Genomic DNA, 11,127 nt, shown 5'->3' with positions numbered 1-11,127 from the left:
CCCGCCGAGCAGCTGTGTGGAGACGGTGGCCTACCCCGGCCGCTTCACAGGCGCCCTAAGTGTGTCACCGCCAAAACTATCACTAACTCTCATGATGTCCTGATAATAATCTTTTCCATCAGGAATGCGACTAACACGCATCAAAAACGTCTTATGATCGGCCGCAGCAAGCACCATAAAATACGATTGAAACAACAATAATGATAACGTGATGGAAACCATATTTTTGGTTCTCACAATCATGCGATAAGGTATTATCGACCATATTTTACGGTGCTCCCTGAATTAACCGTACGATGGTCGCTAGAGCTCTTCCTTTTTGTTTTAATGAAGGAAAACGAAAAAGAGCAAAGCTGCTTGCTTGTAGGGCCGTTCGCCAAAATAAGTCCGTTCGGCGGGTTCGGCGGGGCAGGGCTGTTTTGTACACTGGGGCGCGCGTCAACGTCAAAATAGGTTTCGTTGTGCCTGCCAAAGACTCTATGGTATTTCAAGAGCTGGGCCTTCAGAAAGTGAAACGGAAGAGCAAAAGGGGCACTGCGCAGCCGATCCCTTGTTTCCCACCTCCCTGTTTGTAACTACACGATTGTAGCTACTACAGACAGGGCCCGAGTCTGCTTAAACTGAACCGACTAGACGCACTCATCTCGTCCGCACATGATAGGACATCAACCAGAAGTAGGCTAAACAGCGCTGACAATTAAAGCGACAACGAAGGGTATTAATACCTCTACAAAGCCCTCGCCATTTGTATGCAGCTCCATAATGATAAATATCTTTATGATCAAAATAGCAGTTTTTCATCACGAATTTGATATTTACGAGAGATTCATAGATATGCAAGAGTTGTAATGCTATGTGGGTTGATGGAGGAGAAAATGTAAAAAAACATCACACATTACACATATGGGCTCTTGGATAAATATATGTCCTCACACATGAAATAAATAACAAGTAACACACGTGCAGATGAAAAATGTAAGAAACTAAAAATTAAATGTTACACAATAACTTAATAAAAACACGCAATATGTTACAAATACACAAAATTTGAAAACATTAACAAATTAATGGTCAATCATTTGTAAAATAGATCCTTAACTATGTTGGTTTGGCAAAATATAAATACATTATCTATGACCAACTTCTTAAAAATTGCAACATATTGTAAGGGACTAAAATTGTCTTTTTAAAAATATTGCAACTGAATTTGTAATTTAAAAAACCTCTGCAATGTTTTAGAACTGATACAACTTACAACCTCAGAAGAGAAAGGTAACAAATTTAGTAAAAATTCAGGTGTGCTAGTGGCTAGGTACACAGGTCCCATCAAAACCTAGAGTGATAGAAGTATAAGAATATTTTATTCTTGTAAAAGAAAGAAAAAACAGATTAAGTATCAAATTATCATGAGAAGTAATGCAAAGATAAGAAACGTAGGACTTGATGAAACATTGAAGGTCATAATGTAAGTACATAAAATACAGTACAAAAAATTTGTCTTTTAGTAGTCTACTTATTTTCATCACTAAACAGCAAAATAGGACGGAATATCAACAAATCACAACTTATAGTAAATATCAGCATGTTTTATACTACACAAAGAAATTACTTCCATCTCGATCCATCAAAATCAATAGCTCAGTCAATCACTTAATCTAAATGGGGACTCATTTTGAGACCATTATCTTTCTGAGAGAGTCAGGTCAAACTTAAATGAAGATATGTATGTATACTTTTAAGAAGGTGTTGGACAAAATCCAGATATGAGTAAGAATGGCAACTTGGTTTTCTATAACATATCTCAAGATAACATACAGTCTTTGACTATAATGAATTAAATACTACACATCAATTTGAATACCACATGGTTCTATAAGTAAAAGGCAAACATATCAGAATTGAGAAATGGCACACAACTCACACTCAAACCGGAATCTTCTAGAGAGCAGTGATACAAGTTTTTGAAAATATCAATTCAGCTCTGATGGTTGATAGAATTGTACTTATGAGATTTTCCATAGCCACAAAGACACCACCACAAAGTAAAAAGCATGAAAACTATTCCAGCAACCATGTACAACTTGAGGTGTTTCAGCCTAGACGGTAGCCACAAAACCACATATTGGAACTCACGCCTTGTTTCATCTGAGAAGTTTGAAATACAAGAAAATGAACCCTTGAGTCATACATTAATTAAAATCAAGCACAACTTTACTTACCAATAAGGGCAAAACCAAACCCCATGTCAGCAACTCCCATTCGATAAGAGCATGTGGGTACTTCTATTTCATGGACATCGGCAATACTTTTCCATCCACCATCATGATCGTGTTCTTTAGTTCTATTTAGACAGTCAAATTGTACTGGTCCTAGCCTACCTAACAATGCTGATGGGGACTTCATTGATGGTCCCCGAAGACGAGATAGATGTGAGTGAGCAGAGAAAATCAAATGCGGCTGAAAGTTCCTCAGTATCTAGGAAAGGAAATTAAAAATTATACTTTGCTGTGAAAGGACATATATTAAAATAAGTTGAACTTATTTGTACTGCAAGTATCAGAAGACCACGTAGATACCTTTTCAGTAAATGGGGTGCTCATACCCATTAACGGAAAGTGACTAACTGCAATTCTAATTGACTTATCAGAAGATAATTGGTTTGAGCTAAGCTGAGAAATAGATTCCAAAACTGGATTAATCTAAAAAAGAGAAAGAAAAAATGGATATAATTTGGTACCATTATCATAAAATTACAATGTTAAATGATTCAATACTACCTTAATAATATGACATAAACCAACTACTAATTCTGTCTTCTTATGAAAAATTTGGCGAAATCTTTGCACAATAGAAGGTAGAATGGGATCCCCATTTTCACCACCAATATCATTATCCCCTGGTAGGAATAAAGTCTAGGAAAAAGTACCAATTTCTTAAAAGACACCACGACACAGTACATTATAATTACAATAATTCCAACAATAAAAACTAAAATTACTTCAATTTTGGGATTGAGGGGGAATATATTAAAGAAGCGCTTGACATATCTTTCAAACTCAAAGTCATCAGCTCGATTTCCTTCATCCATTAAGTCTCCCAGATAAACAACTGCATCAGGTTGAACGTGTGATGTTGCAAGTGAAAAGGTGCGACGAAGGTAACTAGAAAATATATAATTATTGATTAAAGTTGGTAGTAGTACAGTTAATATGGACTAAAAATAAGCCAAACATGTCTATGAATCTGAATTTTATGGATTTACCGATCATTATCCCAAATTGTAATCCAGTTGGGCTCATCATGCTCTCCTAGTATTTGAGGATCAGCGACAAAGAGGAGGCGTTTGCAACTTGAGCCTGATGGGCACGACAGCCTTTCCCAAGTCCAAGCTTGAAAGAAATGTGATAAAAATTCTATGCCAAAAACTAGTAAAAAAATTGAAATTATCGTTGCTGTTCGCCTCCATTTCCTGCAAACAGAGTAAACATGACAGGTAGAATTAAACCAAATTGTAAGAATGACATGAGGGGTTACATGACAATAGTCTTACCAAGTTTTGTACCTCAACGCCATCAAATTGAGTAAAAGTGAGTTCCACAGTATCACAGAGATGCAAGATATCGAACGGCTTGCTTGGAATGTTTACTTCACGATGACTTAGCCAGCAATGTATATCTAACCTACAACGGTTCTTACACTACCAAACAATCTGAAGTTTGAAAGTTCGGAGATTCTGAATACTTCGCCCATTCGACGACCACTTAGCCCGTGTAAAAATAATTTTTCGAAGAACAATCATTTCTAAATGACTGTGGCAAATCAATGAGTTGTTCGTATGTTTATGTTTACTGTCATTTTCGGCTCCACCCCACTGCAGCCGACGGCAACTGGCGTCGGTCAGCGTTCAGTATCAGTCATAGTCTGATGTCCCATCCCGTGACACTGTTATAGTTGTTGTAAAGAAGTAACAGCATAGACAAAGCTTAGAAAGTAAAAATTTTAAATGAACTCTCGTTTTCTTCTTCAACAGTGATTTTTTAAAAGTATTTTGGTTTTGTAAAATTGTGAAGTTTGCAACTCCCTGTTTGAAATTTCCCCCAAAGAAAAAGAGGAAATGGTACATGCAAAAATACCAACTATTCAACAATAAAACTATAAATTTGTTGATGTACTTAAAACAAAACGCAGTAAGAATTTTCGAAAAATAAAATTATCAGACGTAAATGTATTTGAATATTCTACTTAGAACTTGGAAAAGCGGACTAGCTTAGATATTTTGTCAACAGTTGGTGGTTGGTATGAAACGGAAAACAAGGTTTCGAGCAGGCGATGAGATGAGCCAGGTTCTTTTACTTTCCGGTTTTGTGCAAGGCTGTAGGGTCCGAAGCGAGTGTTCCTTCCTGCACGAGTCGTGTTGATTTACACATCAAAATGGTAATGCTTGTTCTATTTTATCAAGATTTTACCTATCCATCCTTACTTGTTAACTTATTTTAAGGGGAAGTACGATTTCCTGCGGGCCAAGTTGTTGAATTTATGTATTTATTGGTCTTTAATATTCCAAATATCGACAGATATTCTGTTGTGAAGTGACGTGCAACTGTGGCTGCATGTGTGTCAGTCTGTTCGCTGTTGAGGCTGTATTTTATTGCTTGAACTTCAAACTGTCGATTCCCCATTATTGAAATCTTTTTTCCTCATCACGGAATGAACTATCTTGTTATACTGGACGTAGTTCCTGATCTGATAAGTTTCTACGCTCTTATTTTGAGTGTTCATGGCAGTATTAGTTGCGTGCATTCCTTTATTTGTCGGTCGTTACCTGTATTTATCTGTAAATATCCCATCAAACCTTTTCTACGACGGTTTCGCGTGGAATTTTGGTCATTAGGGTCTAGGTAACAGTGTTTATGTACACCTAACCTTAGTCTATAGGTTAGGTGTATGTACCGGCGCGGGATCCTTTACTGATCATTAACTCTTTGAGAGCCAATTTATTATCCACGCATTCCTAGTTCTTCAACATCTATTTTAATACTTTTTTCTGCTTTGCCATATCCCCCGAATCGTGCTTCCTTGTTGGTTGTGATGCGTTTTTATCGAGATCCTGGATAATTTGCCCTATTGCTTTACTTCCTTTCTCTTTTTTGTCAGACTGAGGGTACAGCCACTGTCCGTACGAGGAAATTCATGACCAACCGGCTTCTTGCCCGGAAACAAATGGTAAGTTCTCTTCATTAACTCATAGGATCAAGCAGTTCAATGGGATATTTTGAACTCATTGCAATCTTGTTTTTCAGGTCGTAGATGTTCTCCACCCTGGTCAGGCCTCAGTGAAAAAGGCCGATATTAGAGAAAAACTTGCTAAGATGTTCAAAGTTACTCCTGATGTTGTATTTTGCTTCGGCTTTAGAACTAACTTCGGTGGTGGCAAATCTACTGGCTTTGCACTAATTTACGACACCTTGGACTTCGCCAAGAAGTTTGAACCCAAGCACAGGCTAGCCAGGGTATGTTTTTCTTCTTAATGTTATTTACAGTTTTATTTGTATTTTTGTTACAATGGATTTCTCTATTTTCTCTTTACCTTCCTTAGCATGGTCTCTATGAGAAGAAACAGCAGACCAGAAAACAGCGTAAGGAGCGAAAGAACCGTATGAAGAAGGTTCGAGGTACCAAGAAATCAAAGGTTGGAGCGGCGGCAAAGAAGGTGAGCTTTCATTCCCACTGTACAACTTTGAATATTCTACATTTTCAATTATGGTGTCAATTTTGGTCAGCATCAGAAGTGTTGGTTTATTCATGGTACTCAAATAGTTTTAAAAATATTCAAAGACGTTTCACCCATAGTTATGGGTGTTTGATTTCGAGTCCATGGTCATTGCTATTGTGATCTGTTATTTGGTCCATTTCTCACCTTACTAGAACTTTCAAATCCTTGGGATGTAACACCCACCCCATTATTTTTCTTGTAGGGTCATAAGGTGGGTGGTGGGAGGTGCTTTGGGTATGGCTGTGGTATTCCACAGTATGGTTCCTTATTTAGTGTGACAGTTTTTTTGCAAACTAATCTTTCAATTAACTTTGTGTTCAACTTGTTTGTAATCTCACAGTACTAACTCTTAGAAGTTGTCATTTAGCTATATACTGTTGATGAAGTAAGACTTTGACATCAGATTTGATGGTATTGTCAATTTTATAGATAAAATTTCATTGCCATTCGCGAACGTGACTTCAGAGGTCAACTTCATGTTAAAAGATGCTTTCTGTTTTTTGAAATAGTGATTATTTGACTTACAGTGAAACCCACTTAACCGATTTCCTGCTTTTATTGGAATTTTTTGCCTGTTCCTCATTTTTCTGCTCACAACAATTTTTTGCAACAGTCCCCCATAATCTGTAAGTGTTGGTTTCAGTGACTTTGATTCTCAACATTTACATGAACTTAGACAAGTGAATTCTAATCCCAGTAATATGTGCACCCACAGAATGCTTTCAATATGTTGATTCTTTAGGAATTTTTGGGACAATGATTTCCATCTGAGTTAACACTCACCTATTTGTTTGTTGTTGAATGATCCCATCCATAATTTAAGCTATAACAATGCATCTAAGCTTTATCCTGTATTGGCATGTGTCTTAAATCTTTGCTTCATATGGCTTTTCTTTAATCTGAACTTTTTGTTTCTTTGCAGTAAACGATGCTGGTGGACACTCGACTTTAAACTTATTATTTTACTGTACGGGAATATACCTAATTCGTTTCCAAACACTGTTTTATTTTATTTCCTGGTTACAATGCATATTCCTTTTTCCAACAAATTTAACATTGTCACCTGATACAACATTGAACAAAAATTTATAATGGCACATTCATTTTTACACTGACATTTTAGAGCAACTACTGTTGGGTAATTAGACTTTGTTGTCTATCAATATCAAATCTTTATTCTTAAGTGCAGAGGATTTTATACTGCAGAAGAAATTGTGAAACTTCCATATAAGATTGCTTATACTATTTACAACATACATTTGAGGAATGATAAACTAGTAGTAAGATCACAAAGATTACACTAGAGAAGTTGTGTGAACTCGTAAGTTACACCACTTTATACCCTTTATACATGGATGGTCTTTGGTTTTCATTAACGTATCTTCAAAGTTAGACTCGCGTTTTCTCGATATCGCACTGTGGCAATTATCGGCCACTTTCTGGGGCGTGACGAAGTGCTCAGAGCTGAGTCGGTCCACCAATGGAGCTCGGACTGTCTGGCCGCGTGGTGATGGGGGTGGTGAGCGGCCTCTGGGGGCCTTGCTCCTGGGCCCCCGTGGAGCCTGCGGACGCTTGCACCTGGATCAGTCGGTAGCTCTCACGATGCAGGTTGTTGTGGGAGTCGAAGGGGGCCTTAAGGGGCCCGGAGCCGACGCCGAAGGGGCAGTGGCGGCTGGCGGCCATGTACATGGAGGCGGTCTGGGACTCGGCTGGACTCCTCCAGAGCACCGAGTGGCGCTCTGGAGCAGCCCAGTCGGGCCGCCATCAGTAACCCGACACTCCGGACACCGACCTCCCCGCGACACTGCAGCTGCAACACACGCGGGCGAAACGGGGCATTATTGAAAGTCTTAGGCACTACAAATATCAAAGATGGGGAAGGACCGTACATGCTGGGGATACGATAGGTGCATTAGAACCAAGTCAAAACGGTCAATTTTCATGGCTAAAAATGACAAGAAGTACGCCCCCGGGGGGCACGAACCACAACCCTTCCGGTTAACAGCCGGACGCGCTAGCCAATTGCGCCACGGACATTAAGCCAGTGCATGTTTCCGGAGGGATTGCGCGGTGTGTGGGAAATAGGGCTGTTTAGGTTTATTTGTGTGAGTTTGACTCCGAAAATACGTATGTAAAGAAAGACCTAGAATAGTCGCTCGCTGAAGACAGGCATCCTTCCGCCTGCCCGGCTAACCGCTTTGGTTTAAAAGTGTGTGGCGCGTGGCGTAGGCAGGCGTAGGTACCGACTGTGTGTGCTGCTGTTGCTCGGGCACGGAGTACGGAGTGGCAACATGGCACGCCAGCCGGGCGGGTCGGCCCGGCCGGCTTCGGGAGACTCCGTCCAGAGGCAGTTCGCGAGCAGTCGGCCGGCGTCGACAAGAGACGAGGTGGCCGAGTGGTTAAGGCGTTGGACTGCTAATCCAATGGGCTCTGCCCGCGTGAGTTCGAATCTCATCCTCGTCGGTTTCTTTTTCTGATTCTTTAAAGGGTACTAACACGGTACAGTCAATTTGAGGGAAGCCGGGAAACGAGAAAGGAAAGCAAACATACCATGGTTTACGTGCATCTGCAACCTTAAACATACTTTTTTTCGCGATCAATCAAAAGTTTTCAAAAATTTAGTGCCCCTACATTAAACACGTTTGCTGAAACAAACAAATTAAAATGGAATCTGTTATTTTGCCCATATTAATCGGAACACTACTTTCAAGTTCGGAAAGATAGAAAAAAAGTGTGCCGAAGGGGACACCCGGGTTTGAACCGGGGACCTCTCGATCTGCAGTCGAATGCTCTACCACTGAGCTATATCCCCGACGTTGAGGGGATATGGTCATTGATGCTCGACTTCGGACGTGGCAAGGGGGACGCGTAGTTCAGAGGGAAACCCGACAGATGGCGCTAGTTGGCGGAGTGAAGCGCGCGCAACCCGGTGGCTGCGTTCGCAGTGGTCGGTCTTTTCCGGACGTGATCTTTGTGAGGAGTGGGGGAATGGCGGCAAAACCAAAGGCGTGCGCTTAGCTGGGTCGGCCGGACGGACGGGACGGGTTCTACTACTTTACGGGGATATTTACAATGACACTTTCGCTTGCTCTCAATGCCAATGCAAGTACTCCACTGGTAAACACTTATCACAGCAACAGTTTTGTTGCACAGTTGTAAATGTTTGTCAGTTAAACACCTAAAATGAGAACGCTACCAAACTGAAAAACTGAAAAATATATGCATGCTACAAAGAAGCCCTCCGAGCAGATCTTTTTAGAGCAATCCAGTGAGAAAGAAATCAGCACCACACCTGATACCCGGAAATCTCAAGAAAATAAAAATTCTCAAAATAGGAAAATTAAAATAATAGATGCGCAAGTAACAAGTCTCCTCCCTCTAAGTAAAGGGGAGAAGAAAGGAAAGCGAGTAGCACCATGTTTGAAAATAAAAAGAAAAAGAAAACAGCCCAATGTCAACCGATAGTGCAGATTTACGTACGTACTTTTAACTTCCCATCACGGGATACTTGGCTTGCCAGGGCTTTCCAAACCATGGCGGGGGCTTAGCAAATGAAAATAAACACTTTTCTACGCCTCTCGGCTTTAGTTCTTTGCCTGTAAAAGAAGAAGAGATCAGAACTAACAGCGCCCGCAATGCGGTCCGGTCTGAGCACCGATATTGCACCAACTGCACTGTGTGCATATACTAAATTGTCGTATTGGATGCATTTTAAAACTATCGTGAGAAAATCCATGGGTATCAGGCGTCTTTATTTTTCATATTATTCATAATATTCATTTGGTTTATGATAAATTGTCTTGCTTTTCTCTGAGTGTTGGGGAGCATATATGTGCAAGAAATTCGAACAATTGCCCGGGGAAGAATTTGGTAGTATTTTAAAGTGAAATCTATGTGGATAATTTTCTTGTCTTAATCGTGGTGATGCTGATCCGCTCCGAGCCAGCGTCGCCGTGGAGGTCCCGCGGCGGCTGTCTGATCTGCCAGTCACACCCTTACCCACCTCGTGTCGTTCAGGCGCAGCGACGTGGTCCTCGTGTTCGTGGAGGGCTGCCGCCCGGGCCGCCGCCCCGAGCGGCAGCAGCGGCACAGAGCCTGGCGGAAGCTCTCCCGGAAGCTCCGTGACATGAAGCCGTACACGATGGGGTTCACGCAGCTGCCGGGGCGAGTGTTGACGTCAGAGTGATTCACAATATGATAAAGCGCGCGCCGTTCTATACCTGCTCGCGGCCGCGCCCGCCTCACCTGTTGAAGTAGGACAGCAGGTGGAAGCCGATGCTCATGTACTTGAGCCACACCTTGTCGCCGGTGCGCTCCTCGTTCTTGGCGATGACCCCGTAGGACGTGAGCACGTGCTCGATCAGCAGGGGCGCCCAGCAGATGACGAACACCACCACCACGGCCACCAGCATCTTGATGACCTGCGCAGCACGAGGAAAGGGACCTCGGTCCTGAACTGACAAGGAGCAGCGAGGCGAGCCGCCGGACCGCCGCGCCGTCGTTAGAAGCCAAAAGCCACAGGCGCCCCCGCGAGCTGGACACCCGGCCCTCTATAGAAGGTTGATCGGAGAGCTTCCGGTTTTTTACGGCTTTCGATCTCGATCTTGGATGCAGTCCTCAAAGTTTTTGCGTTTTTCATGAAAAAATACCCATTAAGAATAACTTCGGAACGAACCCATAGTTAGCGAAATAAAGTTGCCCTTCTATGTTATATCGAAAGTTTATCATCCGTTGTTGTGTCGAGCTACCATAGGATGTAGCAGAGTGTTGTGAGCTTGCTTATTCTATCAGACCGTGAGGCGTCACTGCAGTGTAAGACGGTATGCACACCCACAAGAAGCGACGAGACTGAAGTGTTCGCGCTATGATCACCCGCATTTGAACAATGTTGGTGTTGTTGTATTAATATGTGCACTGCAGAAAGTTCGGTTTACCACCAGTAAAATTGGTGCCGTACCAGGTGGCTGACCAACCCCGCTCCCGCTGTAGTTATGCTGTACCGCACGCACGAATGCGGGCGGATTGCCTACCCGCTCGGCCCGTAAGGCGCCGTGGACAGGGGCGATAGACAAGCCCGCCCGCACTCGTGCGTGCGGTACAGCATGACTGCAGAAGTGAGCGGGGTTAATCAGCCACCTGGTATACAGGTGGTCTTATGGCTCCGTGTGAGTATGCAACAGGTCCGCACGACTGCATGCGGTACAGTATAAGTAAAACAAAGGAAGGGGTCTGTTGACCAATGACCACCATGTACCGGGTGATTCAGAGCACGCGCCGCCGCGTTGCGGGTTTGCCTATCCTCGACCCGGCGGGCGCACGGGTGGTGAGGAGGGGACCCCTCTCCTCCTCACCTC

At 42.4% G+C, this 11,127-nt stretch overlaps 3 protein-coding genes and 2 non-coding genes across 6 annotated transcripts in view; 2 read left to right on the top strand and 3 right to left on the bottom strand.

The window, feature by feature from the left end:
* Nucleotides 1-902: 902 nt before the first annotated feature.
* Nucleotides 903-3,968, bottom strand: LOC113217795 (uncharacterized). The gene is made up of 7 exons (XM_026437852.2): nt 3,551-3,968; nt 3,263-3,469; nt 2,999-3,161; nt 2,778-2,912; nt 2,577-2,699; nt 2,220-2,475; nt 903-2,145 (listed from the first exon to the last, which is right to left on the bottom strand). Exons 1-7 carry the CDS (start codon nt 3,571-3,573, stop codon nt 1,976-1,978), a joined length of 1,077 nt encoding a protein of 358 aa, XP_026293637.1. The 5' UTR covers nt 3,574-3,968; the 3' UTR covers nt 903-1,975.
* A 318-nt stretch (nt 3,969-4,286) lies between these two features.
* LOC113217782 (40S ribosomal protein S24) lies at nt 4,287-6,770 on the top strand. Of its 2 annotated transcripts, none has more exons than XM_026437839.2 (5): nt 4,287-4,434; nt 5,155-5,223; nt 5,301-5,510; nt 5,597-5,710; nt 6,696-6,770. In XM_026437839.2, the coding sequence occupies exons 1-5, from the start codon at nt 4,432-4,434 to the stop codon at nt 6,696-6,698; spliced, it is 399 nt and encodes a 132-aa protein (XP_026293624.1). In that variant the 5' UTR covers nt 4,287-4,431; the 3' UTR covers nt 6,699-6,770. The 2 variants fall into 2 exon arrangements, with proteins under 2 accessions (XP_026293624.1, XP_052120551.1); XM_052264591.1 differs by having other exon boundaries at nt 6,301-6,770.
* LOC113217781 (QRFP-like peptide receptor) overlaps nt 6,759-11,127 on the bottom strand; it is a gene marked incomplete in the record, with an annotated part of 99,901 nt that continues 95,532 nt past the window's right edge. Inside the window, 4 exon segments of the mRNA XM_052264590.1 lie at nt 6,759-7,583; nt 9,258-9,369; nt 9,777-9,929; nt 10,019-10,194. Of these exon segments, the coding sequence (XP_052120550.1) occupies nt 9,318-9,369; nt 9,777-9,929; nt 10,019-10,194 (381 nt within the window).
* Trnas-gcu (transfer RNA serine (anticodon GCU)) lies at nt 8,155-8,236 on the top strand. The gene has a single exon. It is a non-coding gene; the product is annotated as a tRNA-Ser (tRNA).
* Nucleotides 8,514-8,585, bottom strand: Trnac-gca (transfer RNA cysteine (anticodon GCA)). The gene has a single exon. It is a non-coding gene; the product is annotated as a tRNA-Cys (tRNA).

This window comes from Frankliniella occidentalis, unplaced genomic scaffold (genome assembly GCF_000697945.3).
Source record: "Frankliniella occidentalis isolate FOCC.00 unplaced genomic scaffold, Focc_3.1 Scaffold20, whole genome shotgun sequence".
Lineage (NCBI taxonomy): Eukaryota > Metazoa > Arthropoda > Insecta > Thysanoptera > Thripidae > Frankliniella > Frankliniella occidentalis.
Note: the sequence above shows the minus strand (reverse complement) of the source record. Positions and strands in the feature narration are given on the sequence as shown.